Source organism: Penicillium taxi (assembly GCF_028828555.1).
Source record: "Penicillium taxi strain IBT 34144 chromosome Unknown utg000006l_segment0_segment0, whole genome shotgun sequence".
NCBI classification, from domain to species: Eukaryota; Fungi; Ascomycota; class Eurotiomycetes; order Eurotiales; family Aspergillaceae; genus Penicillium; species Penicillium taxi.
The window spans coordinates 1,517,463-1,542,375 of record NW_026643208.1 but is presented as its reverse complement, the minus strand read 5'-3'; the positions used below and the strand labels follow the sequence as shown (position 1 = coordinate 1,542,375).

General features: G+C 46.5%; 11 protein-coding genes across 11 annotated transcripts; 3 read left to right on the top strand and 8 right to left on the bottom strand.

Moving 5' to 3' along the window:
• Positions 1 to 28: 28 nt before the first annotated feature.
• On the bottom strand, positions 29 to 1,765 carry N7495_009677 (putative siroheme synthase; the record flags this gene model as incomplete). Its single annotated transcript, XM_057212328.1, has 2 exons — positions 29 to 1,386; positions 1,441 to 1,765. The coding sequence occupies 2 exons, from the start codon at positions 1,763 to 1,765 to the stop codon at positions 29 to 31; spliced, it is 1,683 nt and encodes a 560-aa protein (XP_057059191.1).
• Positions 1,766 to 2,714: 949 nt separating this feature from the next.
• N7495_009676 (proteasome regulatory particle lid subunit RPN5) lies at positions 2,715 to 4,434 on the top strand (the record flags this gene model as incomplete). The annotated part of the gene is made up of 5 exons (XM_057212327.1): positions 2,715 to 2,795; positions 2,860 to 2,916; positions 2,980 to 3,216; positions 3,276 to 3,764; positions 3,826 to 4,434. The coding sequence occupies 5 exons, from the start codon at positions 2,715 to 2,717 to the stop codon at positions 4,432 to 4,434; spliced, it is 1,473 nt and encodes a 490-aa protein (XP_057059190.1).
• A 275-nt stretch (positions 4,435 to 4,709) lies between these two features.
• On the bottom strand, positions 4,710 to 5,561 carry N7495_009675 (alpha/beta hydrolase; the record flags this gene model as incomplete). The annotated part of the gene is made up of 1 exon (XM_057212326.1): positions 4,710 to 5,561. The coding sequence occupies one exon, from the start codon at positions 5,559 to 5,561 to the stop codon at positions 4,710 to 4,712; it is 852 nt and encodes a 283-aa protein (XP_057059189.1).
• A 912-nt stretch (positions 5,562 to 6,473) lies between these two features.
• N7495_009674 (flavin-containing monooxygenase) lies at positions 6,474 to 8,299 on the bottom strand (the record flags this gene model as incomplete). Its single annotated transcript, XM_057212325.1, has 5 exons — positions 6,474 to 7,548; positions 7,610 to 7,901; positions 7,951 to 8,010; positions 8,068 to 8,199; positions 8,266 to 8,299. 5 exons carry the CDS (start codon positions 8,297 to 8,299, stop codon positions 6,474 to 6,476), a joined length of 1,593 nt encoding a protein of 530 aa, XP_057059188.1.
• A 1,247-nt stretch (positions 8,300 to 9,546) lies between these two features.
• Positions 9,547 to 10,165, bottom strand: N7495_009673 (40S ribosomal protein eS27; the record flags this gene model as incomplete). Its single annotated transcript, XM_057212324.1, has 3 exons — positions 9,547 to 9,735; positions 9,969 to 10,031; positions 10,163 to 10,165. 3 exons carry the CDS (start codon positions 10,163 to 10,165, stop codon positions 9,553 to 9,555), a joined length of 249 nt encoding a protein of 82 aa, XP_057059187.1. The 3' UTR covers positions 9,547 to 9,552.
• A 467-nt stretch (positions 10,166 to 10,632) lies between these two features.
• On the bottom strand, positions 10,633 to 12,332 carry N7495_009672 (aminoalcoholphosphotransferase; the record flags this gene model as incomplete). The annotated part of the gene is made up of 7 exons (XM_057212323.1): positions 10,633 to 10,752; positions 10,812 to 11,479; positions 11,532 to 11,627; positions 11,687 to 11,733; positions 11,798 to 11,955; positions 12,047 to 12,056; positions 12,193 to 12,332. The coding sequence occupies 7 exons, from the start codon at positions 12,330 to 12,332 to the stop codon at positions 10,633 to 10,635; spliced, it is 1,239 nt and encodes a 412-aa protein (XP_057059186.1).
• An 888-nt stretch (positions 12,333 to 13,220) lies between these two features.
• On the bottom strand, positions 13,221 to 14,407 carry N7495_009671 (NIPSNAP family protein; the record flags this gene model as incomplete). The annotated part of the gene is made up of 2 exons (XM_057212322.1): positions 13,221 to 13,705; positions 13,759 to 14,407. The coding sequence occupies 2 exons, from the start codon at positions 14,405 to 14,407 to the stop codon at positions 13,221 to 13,223; spliced, it is 1,134 nt and encodes a 377-aa protein (XP_057059185.1).
• A 1,271-nt stretch (positions 14,408 to 15,678) lies between these two features.
• On the bottom strand, positions 15,679 to 16,753 carry rho3 (Rho family GTPase RHO3; the record flags this gene model as incomplete). Its single annotated transcript, XM_057212321.1, has 8 exons — positions 15,679 to 15,800; positions 15,868 to 16,069; positions 16,139 to 16,260; positions 16,319 to 16,333; positions 16,397 to 16,413; positions 16,489 to 16,506; positions 16,591 to 16,641; positions 16,704 to 16,753. 8 exons carry the CDS (start codon positions 16,751 to 16,753, stop codon positions 15,679 to 15,681), a joined length of 597 nt encoding a protein of 198 aa, XP_057059184.1.
• Positions 16,754 to 17,624: 871 nt separating this feature from the next.
• N7495_009669 (uncharacterized protein) lies at positions 17,625 to 19,192 on the top strand (the record flags this gene model as incomplete). The annotated part of the gene is made up of 4 exons (XM_057212320.1): positions 17,625 to 17,662; positions 17,709 to 17,867; positions 17,920 to 17,980; positions 18,032 to 19,192. The coding sequence occupies 4 exons, from the start codon at positions 17,625 to 17,627 to the stop codon at positions 19,190 to 19,192; spliced, it is 1,419 nt and encodes a 472-aa protein (XP_057059183.1).
• A 2,639-nt stretch (positions 19,193 to 21,831) lies between these two features.
• On the top strand, positions 21,832 to 23,532 carry N7495_009668 (OTU family ubiquitin thioesterase; the record flags this gene model as incomplete). Its single annotated transcript, XM_057212319.1, has 6 exons — positions 21,832 to 22,056; positions 22,105 to 22,191; positions 22,260 to 22,323; positions 22,371 to 22,636; positions 22,686 to 22,957; positions 23,016 to 23,532. The coding sequence occupies 6 exons, from the start codon at positions 21,832 to 21,834 to the stop codon at positions 23,530 to 23,532; spliced, it is 1,431 nt and encodes a 476-aa protein (XP_057059182.1).
• Positions 23,533 to 24,478: 946 nt separating this feature from the next.
• On the bottom strand, positions 24,479 to 24,754 carry N7495_009667 (uncharacterized protein; the record flags this gene model as incomplete). Its single annotated transcript, XM_057212318.1, has 1 exon — positions 24,479 to 24,754. The coding sequence occupies one exon, from the start codon at positions 24,752 to 24,754 to the stop codon at positions 24,479 to 24,481; it is 276 nt and encodes a 91-aa protein (XP_057059181.1).
• Between the last annotated feature and the right edge of the window lie 159 nt (positions 24,755 to 24,913).

Genomic DNA, 24,913 nt, shown 5'->3' with positions numbered 1-24,913 from the left:
CCAAGATTTAATATATGCAGGTTTCCAATCAATTCTCTTCACCAATAACTTTCACCGTGTCCAGCTCATTATGTAGCTCGTCCAAGCCGTGAAATCCCTCTTCAATGGCCCATTTCTGATCATCAGCATTGTGAAGGACATGGCAGCTGGCACCAACTACCAGCAGGCCAGGTGGCCGGGAGCCTGTTTCCTCAAATGCAATGCAGACATTCTCCAAAGTCGTACGAATAACACGCTGATCCGGGCAAGATGCCCGTTCTACAATCGCACATGGCGTCTCCTTTGGCCAGAGCTGCCGTGACCGCGACTGCTCGTCCACATGGTACGTGGTCAGAGATTCAATAAGAGCAGACAACCGATGAAGAGCCATCAGAAAGACCACAGTCTGAGTGGATACATAGGCTGGTGGGTTTGGAGCAGCACCCTTCCTGCCAGTCCCGGTGCAGATGAGAACCTGGTCTGAAACTCCGCGGTGTGTCGCCGGAATATCGGCAAATAATGCTGCACTCATGGCGCTGGTGATACCCGGTAGCACGACCGGAGCATATCCGTAGTTACGGAAGAATTCAAACTCCTCTGCTCCACGACCATACAGGTATGGATCTCCCTGCTTCAGTCGAAGCACCTGTTTTCCCTTCTGCAAAGCTGCGAGGCCCATTTGTAGGAACTCTTCCTGTGCCTGGTCGGCATTGCCAGGGAACTTTCGTGCAATGCGAACCTCTGTTCTGCGAGGGATCAGGTCCAGAACTCCAGCTGGGACCAGCTTATCAGCCAGGATAATGTCCGCACTCTGGATTGCATTAAATGTGGCGCGGGTCAGGAGGTCAGGATGACCAGGACCAGAGCCAGCGAGCACGATTTTACCTTTCTTTGATATGATATCGTCTCCGCTGGCCACTACTGTGTCACTTTTGCCAGATGAGTATGCCTTTAATATTGTATCGATATCCTCATCGGTGATTGAGACGAGTTTGCGAAGCGGCCAGTATTCGCAGATCTGTGAGAGCCAGCGCATACGTCTTGTTTTTGCAGCCTCTGAGTCTCCCTCCGTGACCAAATTGTTGAATGTGTGCCTTTGGCCTGTTATATCGTCATCGTCGCCCTCAATAGCGAGATCACACAGCCCAGCCGCCTTGTCCTCCTCCCAAAGTCGTCGTCGCACAGCGCCGAGTCTATCAATAGCTGATCCAAGATTGACTGGCAAAAAAGCGCCAATCTCCCGTCTTAATCTAGATGCAAGCTTACATCCACGGCCAGACGTTGTGATTCCGACGTGGAGGGGCCCATCAGAGTAAGTAGATAATAATGTAAATGAGCACAGCTCGGGAGCATCTGACACATTGACGGGGATTCTAAGACGCCGGCAAAGTCTGGATATTTCAACCCCTGTGAAGCAAGTTTAGCCACTAGCTACCTGCGAAGATCAGCAAGAAAGCCTACCTTGTGTGTGGTTACCACTCAAAGTGACAAAGACCATATCCACAACCCTATCAATCTCCTCTCTGCCCAAGCTTGTCAAGTCATCTTCTTGGAATTCACGACGAGTCCACTGCACATATCCATTGGCAATTTGCTCTGCCAAAGTGAAGTGCACGTCCGCCGTCTCCGGCGCAATGATAACAGGCTTTGCGCCGGTCTGGAGGCTCTTCGCACACCGTGAAGCAGCCAGAGAATTAGTTCCAATGATCAAATGTATTTGAGACTCTGTGTTCAATGCAGTCATCAATGGTACCGGACCTCCAGATCCATTTAGAGCGTTATTCATTGTGAATAGCGCTTCCAATCGTGGGACTGGATCTTGATGTATAGCACTTTACTTGGCGATAAAACCAAGAAGAAAGAATGTCTTTCTCAGATAACCAGCTCAGGGCAATTATACAGCTCTTGAATAGTTCAATATGTTCTGTTGCTTATCTGCAACACTTGCGCGGAGATCGAGAAATTACTCCGGACTGGGTAAAATCCTCACGATAAGGGCTGATAAGATTTATCGATTGTCCGCCGTACATAGAAAGGCCAGTAATTGCGAGTAATAAGGCTTATATGCAATCAATAGACAGCCGCAAGTATTGGAATCGCTTTCTGAAGATTAAACTGCCAGTTGGGTATGACTCTTAGTGATTTTTTTACATACATCTTCAGCCAAAAGTAGTTTAGTGCAGGATTGCGTGATTGAGATCGCGGCTTAGGTAAGCGTGTTCCTGAGTTTTGGAAGTTGTACATTTCGACAACTCCAGAGATCTATAAGCTCTTTAGTGATTCAATATGATACTTGATCTCGAGAACAATTTGATAAGGATACAGGCATGCGTCGAATAGGATATGATTACATGCTTACTGTGTAAGACGAGTTGACTGTGTAGGAGTCGCTTTCCCAGTACCTAGAAAATAACAAATTGATTAAGACAGGCAAAGAAGCAAATTTGATACGTTTTTTTATATATTTGAAATAGTCAAAATGTACCGTGGTGGTGTATTGATTCAGCTTGAGTTGTAGATTGTATGTTGATTGTATCACGTGAGACGGAGCTTGCAGCTCGAGCCAGGGCGGACAACCAGCCCCAGAGAGCTCCAGTATCATCAACATCTTTCATCACTTACTTCTCTCCAACCACATCGCCTCGTGCACCTGTTTCTAATCCCGCTCTCAATTATCCTTGGCTTAACTCCGTTCATTCTCTCAGATCGACTAGCCGTCGCCCACTTTCGTCATCATGTCCGGCCTTCTGAAGCCGGAGAAGGACTACTCCAAGGATGCCGACAAACTCATCCCGGAGGCTGAGATCCTTGCTAAGGTGCGCTTCATATATTCCTATGGATTGTTTAGAAGATGAGAATACTGATTCGTGTTCGAAATAGACCGATGTCCAGGGTGCGATTGATAAGCTGCTGGTCTTGGAGAAGCAAGCACGACAAGTACGCTACCTCATATTTATCCCCGATTCAAGATCTGCTCTGACCCAGGCTATTCTTTGACAGTCTTCCGACCTCGCCACTACCTCGCGTCTCTTGGTTACTATCGTAACCATCAGCAAGAACTCGGGCGATTGGGCCCTTCTCAACGACCAAGTCCTCCTCCTTTCCAAGAAACATGCCCAGCTCAAGCAGGCCACAACACGAATGGTGCAGGCGGTAATGAAGTTTTTGGATGACACTCCCAACGCTGAGGTTAAGTTGAGCGTTATCGAGACCCTGCGAACAGTCACTGAGGGAAAGGTATACCGATCTGAAACCACCCCTCAATCTGGAAATAAAGATACTAACGTCTTTGAAAGATTTTCGTCGAAGTCGAGCGAGCTCGTGTTACCCGCATTTTGTCTGATATCAAAAAGTCCCAAGGCGATCTTACTGCCGCAGCAGACATTCTGTGCGAGCTGCAGGTGGAAACATTCGGATCAATGTCGCGACGAGAGAAGACTGAATTTATTCTGGAACAAGTTGCATTGTGTATCGAGCGTGGAGATTGGACTCAGGCGACGATTCTTATTCGCAAGATCGGCAAGAAGTATTTCTCCCGCAAACCGAAGAAGACTGCCGAGGAGATCGAGAAGCTCAAGAAGGAGGCCGAGGAGCAGGAGAAGAACCGTGGACCTGACGATCCCCCGGTTGAGGTGTTTGACGATGTGACCGATCTTAAGCTGCGTTACTACGACCAGCAAATTATTCTGGCCAACCACGACTACAAGTACCTCGATGTGTGCAAGCACTACCGAGAAGTCCTGGACACCGAGGCAGTTGAGACGAACCCTGAGCACCTGCGTGCAGTAAGTTGAGCCATATGCGGAAATTGTGGACTTTGTGGACATCTCTAACTTTCATATCTAGTCCCTCGCACGCATTGTGTATTATATTGTCCTGTCTCCTTACGACAATGAGCAGTCAGATCTGTTGCACCGCATTCAACAAGACTCACGACTCTCCCAGGTCCCAGAGGAAGCCCGACTAATCAAGCTGTTCACCATCCCCGAATTGATGCGCTGGCCCGTGGTCTCAGAGCAGTTCGGAGCTCACCTGTGCGGCACTGATGTGTTCGATGCCCAGGCCCAACCGTCCACCGAAAACCAAGCTCACCGGAGATGGCAAGATCTGCGCAAACGAGTCATCGAGCACAACGTCCGTGTCGTAGCCAAGTACTACACCCGCATCCAGATGAGTCGGTTAACCCAACTCCTTGACCTTACTGAGGATGAGACGGAGAAGTACATCAGCGACCTTGTTACTTCCAAGACTATCTACGCCAAGATCGACCGGCCTGCGCGTTTAGTCAACTTCGCCAAGCCCCGTGATGCAGACGATGTGCTCAACGAGTGGAGCAGCGATATGAAGAGCTTACTTGGTCTGTTGGAGCGTATCGATCATTTGATCACTAAGGAGGGCATGATGGCTCGTATTCAGCCAACTCTTAACGAAAAGGCCAAGGCTTCATCGGACTGAGGGACCTTGGATGACCAGTGCTGCCAACGTGTGTAAAATATACCGGTAGATCATTGAATCATTACGTGGAATTGAAACTCGAAGTTTACTGGTCTAATCGTAATCACCAACATCACTACCTAGGTATCTATCCAGGTTGTGCAGGTACCCTTCGGTACTGGCACTATCATGTAGGTCAACTGGTGTCTTCTTACAAAACTATATACAATGCAATGTATATTTATGTACACGCTAAGAAGGTACGATCTAGTCTAATGTCTCAACCATACAAATCTCTAAAAAGGCACATCCATATCGTTAACATCCTCTTCGTCCACCTTGTCAGCAACCCCAGTCTTCTCCAACTGCCCCTTAATAAACCGAGTCGCAGCTTCAAGATAAGGCTTCTGACTAGGCAAGAAGTGACCGCCAGGATGTCTAACAACCCAGCCGACCTTTTCAGGCTCACCAGCACAAGCGTCAATCAGCGCCTGACTCTTCGACTCCTCAACAATAGCATCCAAAGAACCAAGCACATGCAACAACGGCGTCTGAATAGCCGGATCCTCATAAAACCCACGATACCGAGCTCCAGGCGCCCGATACCCACAGTACGCCAAAGCAAACTTGAACGGCGGATGGACGAAACCCGGCTCCAAAAATGCAGGAGGGTACGGAATTCCTGTCGCTCCATCAACCTCGTCCTTGCTGAATTTCTCGAACGCTTCTTTCCGGCCTGGTTCTAATAGCGATGTAACCATCGCCGCTAGAGCTGCCCCTTGCGAAAACCCTATTACGCCATCGAAGGGCCCTTCTTCTGTTAGGGTCTTTGCTACTGCTTTGAAGCAGTCTTCGAGGCCGGCGTAGAGGGTGGGTGTTGCCGTGCTTGAGCGGAGGAACCAGCCGTATGCTTCCACGTCTTCTTCGTCTGTGTTACCAGAGGGCTCGTAACCTGGGATGTCGATTGGCTTCAGGCGGATTGGACCTGTTGGGACTACAGTTTTCACTTCGTAGAGGGGGAATGCCTTTTGAATTGCCTTCTGGAGGGCGCGGCTTTTGGCGTAAAATAGTGGACCAGTTTGTGTGTAGCCGTGGAGCATGAGCAGCTTTAAAGGCTTGCGTGCGGTTATGGATGGATTTGCTGCCATATTGGAGGATTGTGCCGAAAGAATCAAAGACTAGGAAGACTGAGCTGAGGAAAGTCCTTGGACGATAAAAATGAACTTCAGGGCTTCGGTGATGGGAATCAGCTGATAAGCTAAGATAAGTGGGTTTATCGGCCTATTTGGGCCCCCGAGTGTGGGGCATGTCAACAACACCTATTCCCAGTCGAACATGTCGTTGGCTGAGCTGGCTGCTATAAGCATGTATAGTCAGTCGCCATGAAGCCATGGACCATGGAGTACCTATACTAACCATCTTTTGTCATTACTTTCTGTAGAAACAGAAATTAAGGTTTCTGCCATCTTTAGCTAATTAAAGGCCACTTATTATCAGAAGCTTATCCTCTGGTTGTTTGCTCTATTTGCACTAATATATTCGTCTTTATTCCTTTCATCTCAACTTTCCTAGTCAATACTAATAACGTGTCTACATACAAGATCAGATGAAATGAAATATCACCCTGGAAATGGGACAAAAAATGGGAATACATAGCAACTAGGGGTAAAGATTGGGGCAAAATATGAGGCACAAAATAAGCTAATAATGTATCGCTCTTAATGAGGTAAAACATAGCATAGAACTGACTGATTTCTCGTCAATTCAGTTAGTAAGTTGGTTTTTCTTCTTATTTGAATTAATTTCATTTCTTCCTTTGTCAGGCTATCTTCTCTTTGGTCTGGTATTGTATGATCTGGAGACTAAACACCACCATTGCCTTATTGAGACTTTCCTCCCATCGTTCAACACTTTGTAGATAATTCGATAAGATATTCAAAAAGGGACTTTGAGTGTATATAGAGAAGAGTTCAACGATGCTATCTTCGCAGGAAATAAGGACTAGTCTGTCCAGATGAAATATTCCCCCAGCAAGATTTTTAATATGACACGCTCTCTAATCATTCCTTTCCTGAAGTGGGAAGTGGGAATGTCTTTTGAACCACTTCATTCACGTGCACAATCGCGTTCCTAGACCCAGGCCACGCCTGCCTTCTATCAGTCTCAAAGAATCTATACATATGCACTGTCTCAACTCCGTCTTTCATCAGTTTGTACATCTCACGATCCTGCCACCAAAACTTCCAACCCTTCCAGCCCCATCCGAGGTTCTCCATTCCCGTACCTGCAGCTCGATGCAGCCATCCTTGGAACTCCCAAGGTTTGACAGCACTTGTAGGCGTGTTTGGCTCGATGCGCCACCTCTTAGCAATCCAGCGCTGGTGTTCATCAACGTGACACTCCATGTTCTCTATGCTTGGAAATGGCTCTATGCCCTGCCATGCGCTGCTGATAGCCATACTCATCATATCAGCGAAGCTAAATCCATTCGTCCTTCCGAATGTACTGTAGTTTAGTACAGCGACTGAGTCGGCCCAGCGAGGTGGAAACAGATTCATCCAAAGCCGGTACATATCTGGTCCCTGGTACCAATCCAGGTTTGGTCGACTACGCTCAACGACCTCTGACAGAAGCGAAAAGTCCGCCTCATATCCTGTCGCCAAAATCACCGTATCGACATCATCCAGAACCGTCCCATCGGCAAACTCGATGCTTTTCGGCCCCACAAACTTTGTAAGTCCTTTCAGTGAGGTCAAGCTCCCGTCCTGCAAGAATGGCAACACCCTCTCCCAGACTCCTGGTAGAATGAGGCTCGGCGATGGGTATGGCTCAATCCCCCATGCCGGGTCTGGCTTGCCTCCTAGCATCGACCGGCTGAGGTACTTGACCGCAAGATCACCGCAGAATCGCGCGAACGAGGGGAACCACTGCTCCAAGACCACTCCCGTCGTCCGGTACCGCCAAGTAAGGGGCAGATGGACGGGGGTACCATTTCGGAAGCGCCGTATAAAGACTGATCCGCGGCGATGTGAAACCCAGACTCGCGATGCAACGGGCATCAGCGTTGGAATTATGTCACCCGAACTACTGCAAAGACCGAGAACAACCACCTTTTTATCTTTGAATGGCTCTGGGCTAGATTAACAGTCAGATCATTCTTTGATCTTTACTAGGTATACCCCTCCCGAAAACTCACTCTCTGAACTGTTGCGCATGCATGATAGTGCCCTCAAATAGCTCTTGTCCCTCGAACTTTGGCACGCATGCCTTGGTTTCGTACCCATTGCAGACAGCAATACGGTCATACTCGGCAGTCTCACGTTTGCCGCCTTCCCGGCCAAGTTCCAGAACCCATCGCGTGTCATCGGTATTGCGGTGCACTTTGTGGACGGAGGTGTTGAGTACACATTGCTTGAGCACGTCAAAGTGGCGCGCATAGTCCTCCATATACTCCTGCCACTCGAACACATTCATGTGGGACGGATATTCTTCATAAATTTAGTCTTCTCTCGATTTGGGACTGATGGTGAATCTCACTGTCAGGCATAGGAAAATCAGAGAAGCCGCATGTGTATTTACTGACGTTGGCTTGTGTGCCTGGAAATTATGTAAGTCTATAGTATGTCAAAAGTGTGTAGTAGGACTTGGAATTACTCTTCAGCGCCGTGGTCCACGATGGATTCTTGGTGTAGGCCCATATTCCACCGACCTGGCTGCGGCGTTCGTACAGCGTGACGGCGAACCCGTTCTCCGTAAGCGTCTTCAGCATAGAGAGGCCGGTTGGCCCTAGATTTCACGAGGGTCAGTTCCATAACAGGTTGTAGATTCGCACATCTTGTCTTCTCGGCCTACCTGCTCCAATAACGGCGACTTTGATCCTTTCCATGACGCTGCTGTGGAAGTCAGCTTAAAATCAGAGTAAGACGTAGTGTGGGCTTCGCCTGAGTCTTGAATACGGAGGACTAGAACAACCCTTTCGTATATAGTGCACAGTTCGGGGTAGACGCAGAATACTGAAGGGCTTATAGCCAAGTGAGAAAAAGTAATTAATTCACTAGAGATTCAACTAGCTAGAGTTAAAACACCCGCTTTTATACGCTTACCTTGACTCTTCGGGCTTCGGACTAGCTCAATCCGATAGCACTGAAGTCAATCTGACAGCACTTAAGTCAATCTGTCAGCACTTAAGTCAGTCTGACAGCACTTAATTCAAGCTGATGATAACCGCTCGTTAGCAGTAATGACCGTGGGTCCGTGACAGTCGCGAAATCCTGATGTTATTGCGAAATAGATGAAATATCACAGTGTTTGTCACATAAGTTATAAGCTCTCAGGGACGTGGTTACTAAGTGAGCAAAAGCTAAGAGAGCACTGATACGGATGGGGAGCGCCAAGAACTAGCATGGAAAATCCGGTACATACATCGTAGGTAATTCGGAGTTATTGCGTTATTGCAGCTTAGCATGATGGGGTGGAGAAGGTCTTTGCCTTGGAGAGAAGCTACATATTCCGTTCGGAGGAACCTGTAGGTATTATCAAGACGTCTCTTACGGGACCCATGGTCATCTGGGAAATTCAAGTAGAAATGGGGCTGTCTTTACTACCTAAGCAGTTGGGTACAGTCTACAGGTTTTCGATGAGATATTCTGCCCGAAAAGAATTTGAAGCCTTGATACCATACTTCAAGACTGTTGTTCACGGCTTACTCGATTCGAGCAGGTACACTCTCGGCAAAGACAATACCAGAACTACATCCAGTATAAAACCGAATAGATATCCAAGAATCATATGAAAATGTATGAAGAGCAATTCAACATTTACAGTCTCGCACCGGGCGTCCAGCAAAAAAAGTCCATAGCAGTCACACGTGTTATGCCAGGGAAATAAAGATTTTAATCATGACGATAACATTTTTTGGTTGTCCATCGTTTGGGGGAAAAAGAAGAGGTAGAGTAGTTTCAAACAGGACCTTGGATGGTATTTTGATCCTAAATGCACACCATGCTATTTTGATCCTCTCACTTTCTTCTCTCAGCGCTTCATTCAACATTCAACTTCGACATTTCAAAAAAAAAAAACCGTGTTGGGGAAAAAGGTGAATTTCGTTGCATTGTGTTTCTTTTTTTTTTCTGGTCTCGTTTACTTTCGGCGGAATGAGCAGCCCTCGGTCAGACGGGCCTTGCCACCTGTGGGCTGGCAGAGGACGGTCGAGCAACCGGCGCAGATAACGACGGTCTGGGCGTGCGAGAAGACGGTGGTGATGGCGAAGCAACCGGGGCACTTGACATCCATGAAGAAGGAGCGGGGCTGGGGCACAAGAGCCTATGGTTGAGACGCGTTAGCGATCTTATTGACTGGTGTTTCGGAATTATATTGGTTGATGGTGTGGTTTATTCAAGGGTTGATGGCGATGGTGATGGTAAAGGTGATGGCGATGAGTATTTCCATATTGATATTCGATATTTCGGAGTGGTCCCGGAAATTCTCAGATCTCCATCTCCATTTCCATCTCGCCTTGAATATCCACTTCATCAATTCCCATCGGTTCTTCTTACCTTGAGCTTGTGCTTGCGGGCCTCAGCCTGAGGGGTGGGGTTGAGGAGGTCGACAGCGAGAACCTATCGAGACACGTTAGAATATTGATATTTTTCGATGATATTCGCGGAGATGATCGGTCGGTCGTGTGGGAGTGTTTGAATCGAAAAAATCGAGGGAAGCGATTCAAAATAAGGACAGCATGCGGACGTACCATCTTGACGATTAAAGATCAACGAGGGGGTTGATTAATGGCGCTGACGGCGATGGTCTTGTGTGCTAACGGAAATGGACCCAGGAGAAGATCTGGAGGCGTTGGGGGAAAGCGTAGGGTTTGTGCCCTCGCTTGCTTACCTATTTCGGGTTGGTGTGGCGTTCTTCCAATCAAATCCCCTTATTCTTTCCGCCTGGTCCACTTTTATGTTTCTGCCTGTGCTTATCTTATCTTCTTCATTCAATCTGTGCTCCATACGTATTCTTCAATTCAGTCTGTATTCTATTCATGTCACTCATTACTACTCATATTCTATCGGAAAACAAGCTTGTACTTGCTGAATTCAAATCATTAGAACCACATCAAACCCCCTTTTTTTAACTATCGCAAAATAAAATTGCTCTCCCCGCACTTTACCAAATGGCATAAATCGTCACGGTCGAACAGCTACTGTACACCCAGCACATAACTTATTTGGTCTTCGAGTCCTCTTTCGTTGTTCCATTGCTTTCCGACCCTTCGACATATGGATGCTTGATAGTCAAACACCAGATATCGTTGTGGTCGCAGATGGTAGTGATAACGTCGAACTAAGAGAGACTGATCAGTACAGCATACACAAGCAGGGGAGAGTGGAATATAAACATACAACGAAGCTACCATAAATACCAACCGCTGTACCCAGGCATCCGAACACAAACTCCACCTGCCCTGTACCTTCCGCCAAGAAAGGGGCAGACCAAAGGCCCAGCAAAGGACCGATGCTGTCAATGACACCCAAAACAAGCGGGAAGAGCAAGACGTTCAGATACGGGAACCCTGACTGAACCAGGTGGCCAACGATCATGCGACCGACAGAGTACGCGTTAACCAGACCGACATACAGCGCAAATGGAATCGTCAGGTTCTCCAGAACACCTGGATTCAGGTATAGGTAGGCTGGAACCAAGATCCAAATCGCTGCCAATGGCAAGAGGCCGACCAAAGGCGCAATGAGATCCAGGCCGCGCTCACGACGAACCTTCAGAACGTGCACGATGCTCGAGCCTGTAGCGAAGAACAGGACGACGGCTCCGTACACGATATACCACTGGGTGAACGGCATGTTGTATACTTGGCTTGAGATGAAGCTAGGCTTGGATATTCCAAAGGTCTCCAACATGGGCTGGTGCCAGAAACTGCCGCCGCCCATGTAGGCTGTGATGCCGTATACTAGACACATGGTCAGGACGCCCTCGACGGGGCCGGAGATGATGCCTAGAGTTAGAATTTGAGTGTAGAACTCATCCCAGGTTTGGACGTAGAAAGTCATAGTTGCTGGAGACCGTTAGAAATAAATTGAAAAGTCAAGGCTACATTGCACACTTACCTCCGAAAAGAGTTAGGAAAGTGACCCAGCCCTGTCCGAGGTTCATGACAGAGGCAAAGATGACAACTCCCAACCCGGTATTGCACGCGTCGACACCTAGAGAAGGTCAGCTTAACCGTCGTATATACCTCCATGCGTATGCATCCTGCACATACTGTGGTCAAAGAGTTCTCCTAAGGGTCCACTCTGTCGTGTTCTCCGTCTATAGTAAAAAGGTCTCAGTAAAAGCCCAAATAGTAGTCCATGATCATCGCGCAGAAACATACGCTTGCATGCCATCGACAGCATCAAAAGTCTGATACAAAAACAGACCAATCGCGCAACTGGCATAGACCCAAGGCGGACAATCGGTATCCAAGGACGGATTGTACCACATCACGGTAAAGAAGTTTATAACCACGAAGAGGAATCCGGTAAGGGTAATCTATAGCATTCGCGAATGTATTAACATCAATCCAAGTTCAAATTCAAATTCAATCGGAATCAATCGCAAAGCATAAGGAGAAAGAACTTACAGCATTAGGACTGTACTCAACCAAAAAGAAAAAAAGAAAAACCAAGTCAGTAAAAGCCATTGCGCAAAAAAAAAAAAAAAAGAGAGAGAGAGAGAGAAAAGACGAAAAAACAGTCCGATACAGTAAAAGTTCAGGGTTACACTTACGCCATGCCCATGGGAAAAAGCCCAATCACACATTTGTTGTAGAACGGCTTGAGGACAAACCGACTAACGAGGGAGTGATCAACACCGGCATAACGATAATTTCTAAGGTTAGCAAGGTGATGTTGGCGAATGTACACCATGTTGTGAAGCCTTCAGCTGGGTAGCCAAAGTGTAACTTGACTGGAATCTTCAAATTGGATATTCTTCAATTCAATCGCATGCGCCGTATCCTCTGTTTGAATCCGGGGAATCGGTGATCTCGAAGGATGAGAAGCGGCAGGCGCGCGGCTCGCGTTTCGCAAGTAGATCGAGGTAGGGAGGATAGGTATGTGGAGGAGCTCGATCAGAGAAAGAAGAGAATGTAGGATAGGAGGATATGAGGGAGGAAGGAGAGTGATAGAAGACAGCGAATAAATCGGAGCTGGCAAAAAGAAAAATGTCTGGCGGACACGGGAACAACAAAGTCAAAGCGCCCCGCTGGTTGGGGAGGGATCAACCTTAAAGCAGAGACAAAACCGGTGGGAAAATGCGAGACAAGAGGACAATATATTTACTGTCTAGCGAGTTTCCTTTTCCCTTCTTCCTATTTTCTTGTTTTTTATTTTTGCTTTTTTTGTGTTCAAGGGTTCGTCATAATAATGTAGTCTAACCTGGTATGGAAGAACTAGATAATTCTAGAACGGGAAAACAAGAAAAGAAAAAAAGCCACTTTTCACTTTGAGCATTGGCCACGAAGGTTCCTCCTAGTCTTGTTTAGTCTATAGCATAACATGGATAGAATGACATAAGATAGAGAATTTGTATTGATCTCTGAAGTCTGCTAGATCAATACATAGCTGACATACAGTACAAATATGAAGGTCCTTACCTTACGTCATTGGGTTCAAGGGGGAATAAGAAATGCCTATGCCCCGTGGAATATGTCCGCTGAATTCATGCAGGGGAAGAAAAAAAAAGGGTTAAAAGAGAGGATAAACTCAATGGGACTAGGCGGGTAATGTGGAGTATAGGAATCCGCTATGCGACTTTTAGCCGACGGGGCTCCACGGCATGGGGACGAGAATCCGACTCTTCATGTTCTGAATGAGAGGCACTGTCTTATGCACTGTTTCCGCCCATCCCTCAATGCTCCACGACTGCTCTCGGCGAAACTTGCGCTCTTCCAGGTCGGCAAACTGCCATAGGTGGTGAACAGTGTTCAGGTCACCTATCTGAACAAACCATGCACCCACTCCCTCCATGACCTCCCGGCGCGCAGTAAGTCCACGACGCCAGTGTGTCTCCCACTCCAGAAGGTTGCCCGGATGCAGGGTGTAAGAACGAAGCTCAAACAATCCACCCAGTTTGCGGGGCGGGGTCGTGGGCCAGAAGGAGAACTCCTGCATCAACGAGGTTTTTTTGCTCTTGATCAGGCTCTTCAGCTTGCGGTCGAATGCGGGAAAATCAGGGTGGGTAGAGATGTTGTGCAAGGAGGTGTGGTAGCCTTCGTAGCGCTGGTACTCCCAGATGTGAACTGCAATAGTCAGCCAACCCCTACCAAAGTGTTTAAGAATTAGGACGACATACCAAAAGTGTCATTGTCGCCCACTTGTGTGCGCCAGCTGCCCACCAGATTTACCCTATTCTCTTCCGTTCCTGCCATGCGAGGATACCACTTGCCGACCAATTCCACATACTCGTCGACTTTATCGGGCTGGACTTCGTGGAAAACGATGGAGTGGACGTATTTGCCACGCGCAAGAACTTGGGAGAAGGAGCGCTCGATATCCTTGTCGTAATGCTGGCCCTCCTTTGTACCGTAGATGAGCGAGGACAGCGGGCCCCGCTTGCTAGTGGGTTCCGACTGCTGCTGATCTAGCCCTAGAAAGCGGTGGGTGGCAAGTGAGCCCAATGAATCATGATCAAGGGTCTCAGCCGCGTCAAAAGCAGGGCGAACTCGTTCATAGTTGCTCGCATTGCTCACATGCGGAGCAGTGGGAGGCGACTCACGGGAAGGGGTAGAAGACAAAGCAGAGGAATCATCAGACTGACTATCTTGCAATTCATTTCTCTTGCGAGCCTGTTCCAGGTTCTCGCGGAACTCTTTCTGTCGTCGATTGAATTCCTCAGCTGAATCACTTGTCACGTCTCTGATGGAGGGGGCACGGAAGACTGCAGCGGATGAACTGAAGGGGCGCTTCAGTGTCGCCGAGCGGATGAACCGGGGACCTAGCATTGTGTATGAGGATAGAATGGGGTTATCAAGGTTGTAGTGAAGCCAACTGGTTGTTGGATGGAAGCGGGAAGGGATGAGAGAGTTGTAAGTTGTCAAGGACCAAAGGGTTATGGGAATGGAAAATGAGAATTCAAGGACAGTCACACAGTGACGAGGAAGGATGAAGAGAGGGGGAAGGTACAAGGCAGGGATTGCCGAGATTGACGAGAACGATGAACGGTAATTTAATGGGACTGGAGAAGAATTCCTCCGAGCCGGAGATGTAAATCACTAACGTTTACAGAGGCTGAGGTCCTACTACGTACTTCCTTCCTTTGTGCGGGGAAAGGTAAAGCTCACTAGAGAGTACTTGCTATACAAGTACCCACTGTATACTAAATAGGTACAACTATGACATCGGTGACAAGTACCTACGTACTCAAACAGCTTACCCCGGGATATTCTCCATACTTTGTTAAGGTACATATATATGCATCCATTAGCTGACTGCCTTGCAGAATCTCCAGATGTATGCTTCCTCGTCGTCATTTAAATGTACGAAGGGATACTGTCATCAATTTGGGACCAATACTCTAAGCGACTCCGTAATTACACTCCTGTCACTCCACATGTCCCTGCTACAAACGCCTTATAAACGCCTTATAAACGCCTCTACAAACGTCTCTCTGACCAGTGACGATTCAAAACGCCATCTGTTCAATGTTGAAATGGGTTCAGCGCTCAGGGTCGATCATGATATGTTTCGGGGCTCTAGACAAGACTAAAATGTAGTATGACGTCATCCATTACGGGTACCGGTTGACCGCCCGGCAGTTTCCCTCGCGCCGGAAGCACATGTCCGCATTCACAGACGGGATCTGATGTTATACCGAGGTGCAAAACTCGATGATACTCGTATGTAACACAGTATCTTGTCTGACAGAGTCCAGACTGAGCGTAAAACCGTTCACACAGACAGACTCGACGAATATGCATCACTTGAATTGGTGTACGGGGTATAAATCACAGTAATTGAAGAAATAAGGGCGAAAAAAGCCAACCTCGCTGAAATGCTAGACAACCAAAGACGGAGCCGTGCAGGATAATATAGGATGAACATGTTCGAAATCCAGGTCAGATCAAGGAAGGAATATATAAGAAAAATGACCGGAGGTCAGCGATAAAATGCATAGGGGAATCAACGTGGTAAAATCAAAGAGAGGAGATGATTAGTTTTCAGAGCACATCTTCAATACTCCGGGAAGGATCTGGGCAGACATCTGTGAAGTACTTCAGCAAATGACACATTGTGAGCCAGATGAACTGGATCCCCCAGCAGGCTTGACCTCAAGGGCGACCTTTGCGGCTTCATAGAAGCTCTCACGGATACCCCGATTTTGGACAGCAGAACACTCTAAAAGGTTAAACTCAATTAGCCACATCTTCCTGAGATGGTGGATCTGTAAAGCGCATCGACATACCCAAGTACTTCACTGCGCCAATCTCCTGAGCTTTGGCCAACCCCTGATCAAAGGTTATGGCGCTCGGATTGTCATTCATTTCATCGTCCTTCCTCAAGTCACACTTGAGTGCAGTTAGAACAACTTTCACACCAGGGCAGTTCTCATTGATTTCAGATATCCACTTAGAGCCGACGTTCTCGAACGAGTCCTTATTGTCAATCTATGATCCGTCAGCAATCCCTCTTGAATCGTATATGTTCCGGTCCCATTTTCCGGTATGTGTGCCTACACTGAAGCAAAGCATAAGAACATGCGTGTCTTCGTAAGACAGCGAGCGCAAGCGATCGAATTCCTCCTGGCCGGCCGTATCCCAGAGGGAAAGTTCCATTTGTACGTTATCGACGAAGATATCTAGACGCGCATGAGCAATTCAATGCAAGAGTTTATGACGAATCGAAGGAGAGAGTACCATGGACGTAGTTTTCTATACACATCTAGTTAGCGACCAGGGGTATTTCAACCATAAGACAATGCAATGCGCCCATACCAAAAACAGTCGGCTCGCTGTGCGCAGAACGTCACAGTCAGTATATGGCGAACACGACCATTGTTCTGAATAGAACCTGAGTAAGATCTTACTAAACAGTGGGGAAGAATCTGCGAGTCCGTGTTAGTTGGTTGGCCTAATCGGAGAGACAGGGAGCTCCATATCGGGAGGTAGTTGGAGAGGGAATTACGCACCCTCTTGTAAACACATTCAGAGCTGAGGTTTTTCCGCAAGCACCGTCGCCCCTAGGAGTAGGTCAGAAGAGAGTCGTGGATGTGGATCAGGAACGAGTCCCCGAGAGACTGACAGGAGGACCATCTTGCGCTGAACGACCTTCTGCCGTCCGCAGAGCGCCATTGCATATAAAGAGGATTAATTAAGGTATGACTGTAGTTAAAAGAGAAGATGAAGTGGGTGAGAGAGGGAGTTCCGAGTGTTGTGCTAAAGGAGTTGTGGAAGATTTAGGAGATCTGGGACTGGAAATTAAGTCGGGGCTCCACGTCTCATTGATGACATCGCGCTTCTCTAAAAGGGTTCTAAGATCGGCGAATGAGGTATCGACTATTCCTCCACTTTTACCTATATAAAGGTCATACTCCGCTTCGTTCCATCCTTATTTTTAAAATCTGTTTTGTGCGTACTTACTCCACAATAACCTGGGTTCATCCCATTACTATGCATTAAGTAGCCCATGTGGTTGAATTAACAAATCGACATAGAAGATTCAAAGACGTGAATATGCGATAATCCTCGGTATAGTGCTCTAAATATTGACAATTTGATGAGTAGTATAAGAGTGTGAGGAGGTTAAAACTCTTCATGTCTTAAAAATCAGATGCCTTGAAACAAATCAATGCGGATACTTCTACAATAGGACAAAGTAAATTACTCTATAGATATATAAAGCTTAGGCTATTCAATTCAATTCTAACTACCAGGTTTAGTCTTATATAGTCCATGGATTAAAGATCTTAGTGTTTAGATTTTAGATTTTAGATTTTAGATAACAAATATCAAATATCAAATACCAAATATCAAATTTAATAAATTGAGTGTAAATGTCACTATACTGGCTGGATCGAAACTCCGTTGTTTGTCGGGATAAAGGCGGACAGCTTTATCTGCCATTCCAAGCTTCTCCAAACCCCGCGACAACAATCTCCACCTCCTTCCACTCACACTCCTTTATCTCCTCTTCACATTACAATCAAGTCCTCCATTGTTCAAAATGTCGGACGATGATTTTATGCAGGATTCTGAGGAAGAGTTCGTACCCTGCCACTCTTGCCAAACTCGGCGCTGACCTTGACAGATATGACTTTGATTATGACGACTCCGAACCCGATGAGGCAGGCGACGTGGGAATTGAGAACAAATATTATAATGCGAAACAGATCAAGGTTGACACCCCAGAAGAGGCAGTGGACGAATTCTTGGGAATACCGGCCTTGGAACAAGACAAAAGCGAATGGTTGGTGAAACTGGACCAGCAAGGTTATGATTCCTGACTGATTGTGTTGCAGGGGTTTCAAAGGATTAAAACAGGCCATCAAGCTGGAATTCAAGCTTGGGCGATATGACGACGTGAGATATTTATCACCTTCAACCATTCACGGATTATAACTGACCTTTCAGGCCGTCGAACACTATCGAGAGCTCCTCAGCTACGTCAAGTCCGCCGTCACGCGCAACTACTCAGAAAAATCTATCAATAACATGCTCGACTACATCGAGAAGGGATCTGACGATGCCCAGGCCTACAAATGCATAGAGGAATTCTACTCCCTCACGCTGAACTCGTTCCAGAACACCAACAATGAGCGACTCTGGCTGAAGACTAATATTAAACTATCCCGCCTCTGGCTGGAGCGCAATGAATACACCCTGCTCAGCAAGAAATTACGCGACCTCCACCGGGCCTGTCAACTGGAGGATGGCACGGATGACCCCAACAAGGGAACCTACCTGCTCGAACTGTACGCCCTCGAGATCCAGATGTACGCGGAAACAAAGAACAACAAACGACTCAAAGCGCTTTACCAACGGGCGCTTCGAGTGCGGTCGGCTGTACCCCATCCCAAGATTATGGGAATCATACGCGAGTGCGGAGGCAAGATGCACATGAGCGAGGGAAACTGGGAAGAAGCGCAGATCGCCTTCTTTGAATCATTCCGGAACTACGACGAGGCGGGATCGATTCAGCGCATCCAGGTGCTGACGTATCTCGTCCTGACCACCATGCTCATGGAGTCGGACATCAACCCGTTCGACTCGCAAGAGACAAAGTCCTACAGAAACGACCCTCGCATCTCGGCGATGACAAACCTGGTGGACGCATATCAGCGCGACGACATCCACGCGTACGAGGAAGTTTTAAGCAAGAACCCGGAAGTGCTGGCAGACCCGTTCATCGCGGAGAACATCGACGAGGTCAGCCGCAACATGCGCACGAAGGCGGTGTTGAAGTTGATTTCCTCATATTCGCGCTTCTCGCTCCAATTCATCTCGAAGAACATCAAGATCCCCGTGGCCGAAGTGACTGATATCTTGAGCTTCCTGGTTCTTGAGAAGAAGATTGATGCGCGGGTTGACCAGCTTAATGGGACAGTAATGATGGCCAACAAAGTTGATGCGGACCGAATGGGGGCGCTGCAAGAGTGGAGTTCATCCTTGCAAACTCTTTCGTCCAGCATACTCAGAACAAAAGAAGTTTCGGGACCTCCGGTTCCAACACCCACCCGCATACGAAAAGGCAAAGGGCCTAGTGATGGTCGGCATAAATTTGCAATGTCGTAGTCTAGTACAGTGACTACAAAAATACAGAAAAGACTGGAAATTGGAAAGGCTGGACTAGAACTGAACATGCCACGTGGAACACAATCTCACCGATTCTTTGTTCCCACAAGTCCGTTCTCCTCTCGGTATCAACGGTTGAGCGGTGTGATATTACTACATCCATACTTAGTATTATCATGATCATGATCGATAAACCCATAACCCATAATCCATATCCATGATGTGAGCTGGTGCTATTAGACCCGCTATTTAGAGTTACTCTGACATAAGACGCTAAAAGTAAACGTTGAAGTAGAGTACAGAGTATATATATATATATATATATATACTGTATACTCTGTACTGTGTCGGTATTACTTTCAATACAGGTCTTATACTAGCTCATCTGTGCCCGCCTAGACTGCAACGTAAGCTCGGGAAGTGGCCTGAGAACGGGATGAGTCTCCGAGATCTACCAGACTGTGTACACTAGTATATACGACATTCCACTTGGGATAAATCCTTAGATTAGTCTGGAGTCCATTGAGCGGGGGAACTTAAATCTAAGCAGGTACGAATACTTAGAACTAGACACGTTTTTTTTTTTCCTATAATGAACCAGAATTACGACGTAGAATCAGAATCAGGTCTTCTCCCGTTCAAAGCGACCTGTCACCTCATCCAGGAACCCTCCAAGGCTGGAACGTTGACTCAGTCATCGGAGCATTTGCGCAACAATCATGAGTTCGAACATCCATGTCCATAACAGACCATATCGGATCCATGGATCCAGTCCTGGAACCTGGAACCGGCGAGTCGGCCCCCGTCCAATCTACCAGTGTAGGCAGGTAGCCGGATGGCAATATGGAGCAGTCAAGGGTACTGGTTACTGCATACAGCAGTCGATATTGCGATTACACACATAACTCCTCTTTAACACGCCTATAAGAAGGGAGCTATCATGCAACTATGTAACTGGGGAGTGCTAGGGGATGAATTGGAACGAATCTGAATCGATCGACCTCGGAAGCTTGCAAAATCAATGGTATACGACGTACAAAGTATATTCCAAGGCTGAAAAGTGGAATCTAATTGTGTATTACATCCAAGGTTTTATCGATACCAACCTAGGTATAAGGCAAGGTATGCCTGTGATCTACTCTCGTACCTGGGGTCCAGTCAGTCGATAGGAAGGTAGCTCCGACCAATTAAAAAAGTAAATTTAAATGGGTAGGGGGGTAGCTCAGCTCTGGCTAGGGCTGTAGGGATAAAAAAGAAAAGAACAATTTTATCGTGGACCCAACCAGCTGGTGCATGAGTACTTGATCATCGAATGATGGGCCACTGCGGTGGATTCTGGCAAACAAACCCCCGCTTCTTTTCTCTGATATAGTAAATAATGGTAAATATATTATATCCATAGGTAGATGTAGGTAAGTGTATAGTCTAAATCTACTTGGGTAGAATCAGAATCTACCTGGGGTTTACTGTGTACGATACATATTTATATACTAGACGAGTACAGTAAATACTGGTTCTAGTACTAGTTTGTATTCTCGAGGTCTTCTCCACTCCAGGAATTAATTTCCGCGCGCGCTTAACATAAGAGAAACATCGGAGGCCGGGAAAGAGGTTATGAATAGAAGTGGTTCTTTTTTATGTGTTGTCAATAGTAAGTATGGGCAATATGGCCCACTGATGTGCGTTTTATTTTATTTTCTAATTTTCTTATTTTCTTATTTTCTTATTTTCTTATTTTCTTATTTTCTTATTTTCTTATTTTCTTATTTTCCCTTCTTTTCCCTTGTTTTCCCCTCTTAGAGCGCTTATCAGTTTCTACTTCCCCTCTCTTTTCTTCCTCTCCACCCCTCCTCTCAGTATTTTAATAAATATTGTGGATCTAGAAAAGAAAAGAAAGAGAGAAAAAAAAAGGAAAAAGAGGAAAAAAGAGAAAAGGAGAAAAAGAGAAAAACAGTAGCCTTACAAGCTACACCCTTGTTCATTTCCATCTTGAATCTTCATTTCTCTTCTGTTTTCCCCTAGATCATCTGCAGCAAAAAATAAAAAAAGGTCTGAGTTCTATTCCCCGATCTTCTTCGCTTTCCTCGATTTGATACTACAGAGGCTCGTGTCCTCTCTCACCCCCCTTTATCTGCCATTCCAATCGGTTCCAATCGGTCTATTTTATGTCACCTGTTTTTGTTCTTTTTTTTTTTTTTCTCTTTTTTTCCCTGAGGTGGATCATAAGTGGTTCGAGGACCAGAGAGGTAAGAGGATGATCTGATCTTCTTCTTCCTCTTCTTCTCTTGTTGACATCATATTATGCTTTGATTCGAACATGATCTTTGTTCACATGACTTTCTATTTCTTATTAGCCCCCGATCTGTTCATGCATCTTTTACTCTCTTATCCTTCTATTTCTATTTCTATTTCTATTCCTATTTCTGTTCCTATTTCTATTCCTAATTTACTAAGATCCACCCCCGCTGAGATTTAGATTTAGCGTTGAACATTTCTCAATTTTCAATCCACCTGTTGCCGGTATATAACCTCATTCCATACCACACTCACTTCCTTACTAACCATATGCCAGATGTCGTGAAAGCGGGCACACCCAATATTTGAGAATCCAATCATTCCCTCCTAATCCTTCGTATGCGATGTCCTTGTCAAATCGTCCTTGGAATCATTTCAGTCCCCACTATTCATTCCCGGAAAAACACAAGTTTGACGTCTACTATCGGGAAGCTATCGCTCTTTCCCCCGCTCTGCTTCCCCTAGGTGATACACCCGTCATGAGTAACTCTGCCAACATGAATGCCCTCTCTCCCGATGAGATGGAGAGATTCCAGAAACTGTCAAATGAATTTGAGCCAGACGTTCAGGTGGGTCCAGCTTGTTGCTCTTATTTGGACCTGGGCTGATCTATCTAGGGTCCTCTTGTCTCCAATAAACAGTCAAGTCATAGCATTGCCCTCGACTATGCCAATGCCGACCCTACTCTTGTAACTAAGACAAGTGTAAGATTTACTGTGTCTTCTTGTACATGCGTCTGATCTGACTTTTTTTTTTTTTAAAAAAAAAATAGGCTCTGACAGTTACCCATCCCATGACTCGAGTAATGAAAGGCGATGGGAATTGTGGCTGGCGAGGTAGGCAGCATCAAACCCAACGCAGCTTCTATCACTAACTTGTCCAGCTGTGGCTTTTGGTTATTTCGAAACCCTCTTCACCCTTCGAGACTACATACGTGTGCAGCAGGAACTCGCCCGAATTAAGTCACTCAGCACTCTTCTCGACCAGGTTGGCCAGTCAGAACACCTATATGAGATATTCGTGGATGCCACCGAAGAGATCTTCGCACAAACCCTCGCTGCCATTCAGAATGGCGAACAAGACGAGACTTTTCTCGTCAATGCATTCAACGACGAATACAGTTCGAATGCCGTCATCACACACTTCAGAGTAACGAACCCAGCAGAAAGATCATCTTAGCACGACTAACCTATCGCAGCTTTTGACCAGTGCTTGGATGAGACTCAACCCACATCGATATCAAGCTTTTCTCCCCCTCCCTTTAGATCAGTACTGCAGCACGCGGATAGAAACGGTCAGAAGTGAGATCGACGAGTATGGCCTGCAAGCCTTGGTTGACGGCGTTATTGAAAATGCCGGGTTCGGAGTCGAGATTCTCTACCTCGACCGAAGTGAGGGTGATACCGTGACGCCGCATCAGTTATCTCCAAATTGCCCTCTTGGAGCCACAATAAGATTACTATACAGGCCGTGAGTAGCCTCTGTACAGTATCCCCAGTCTCCCTTCATTTTTCTAACCTCTCTCCAGCGGCCACTACGATATCCTCTACCGCGCCGAACCAACTGTAAACATGGCTCCCGTGGTCAACTACCAATACGGAATGACATCTAACTATTCCCCCTGGGACCAAAGTGCTCTCTCATTTGATGTTAGCCCACACCTAATGTCCATCCCAAATCTCATGACCGACCCTGCTTTCGCAATGGCTCCAATGTCCCCCTTGTCTTCCGTCTCCCCAACTCCAGCCAGCCCATTCCCCGTCTCTCCCCCTCAGGAAATGTACCATTCGCCCATGCAGAGCCACTCTCGCATTCCCTCGCTCCCCGTCTCATCATCTCCACTGCCCTCAGCACCACCGCCCATGACCACCTTGCCGAGTAGGTCAACAGATGGACCACAGATCCGTTTAAATCCACTGGTCATGAAACCAAATCTAAGCCATTCGCTTCCAGTGACGACTCCTTTTAAAAAGTCAGTATCCTTTTCGTTTTGTTTTCCCCCCTTCTTCTCTTTTTCTTGTCGGAGAGGAGGACACTTTCATTAACTGGACAGATCCAGTTCACCGTACAACCAGGCCCATTTCCAGAATCAGGATTTCGAACCGATTCATTGGGAGCCTAGCGATGCGAGAAGATGAAAAACGAAGCACACCCCAGCTATCCTCCCTTTCAGTTATAATCTTTATCTCATACCCTTGAGTCAGTCCAGTGAATGCTGGACGTCTCAATCCTATTATCTTATTTCGTATGAATCGGGCTCTACCTGGAATTACCTCTTATCGTATCATTTTTTACAGGTCCTGACTTAGCGTGGTGCAGCGCTTTGAATTATCGAGCGTGTTCATCAACTTTATCTTTTCTTTCCTAACTACGCCTATACTAAATTGGCCTTTTCTTACCTTCTGAATTTATTTTCCATCCTTTACTCGAGTTGAGTCTAGGAATAGGATGCTTGCAGTAGGACTACCTAATATGCATAAGCTGCAACTATCAATGACCATATGATATCAGCCTTGCATCCACGGATAAATACAGTCTTAAAAGCAAAATTACTCCCTTTATATTCAGATAAATTACATATATCAAACAACCTTGGAAGACCTCGGTCTATAAAAAAAAAAGCTAAACATCTTCATCCCCAGCCTCCAAAATAACATCAACCATCTCATCCAACCCTCGATCCCTAACCTCAGAATCCAAATATCCCACATCAGCCAACCGCCCTAGTACATCACCAATCCAATTCTGACTATTCCAATCCCGCTCACCATCTAAAATAGGCGTTTTTGAAACAGTCGCTCTCAGTGCGGAGATAGATATTGAATCTGATATTGAAGCGACGCGAACTGCACGTGCAAGATCTATAAACGGAATCAGCTCAGCCCAACTCGACTCAATTCAACTCTAACCAATCTCCAATCTCAACAACCAATCAACCTTCCGATTGATTTGAAAACAACAAATTCAAAGTGGGATGAGGTAGGTGATAAACTAACCCTTTTCAAAAACAGGCACAGCACAATTAACACGCTCAAAGAAGGAAAAGCAGCCGGGTTCTCCCTTAATCTCCATAACAAGTGAAGAAACCCTTTCTTCAGCATAGGTATGCGCATGGACGCGGGCGTCTTCTACGCTTATTTCTGTTGCTGCGGCTGCTTGTTCGGCTTCTGCTTGTGGTTCGAATTCGAAGTATAGCGCTGTGTGTCTGGATCGGGCGTAGTCGAGGGGCTTTGCAGTGAAGATTAGGATGAAGAGGTTTGTTGGCATTCTGGTTATGATTGCAGAGTTAGGATTAGGATTAGGATTAGGAATATAAAGGTGTAGAAATAGGCGAGGAATTGAATTGAATCGAGTGAGGTCGGGAAAAGTGGATGATTTTTGATGGACCGAGGGATGACGTCGGTTGAATTGTTGATTTTTTTTTAT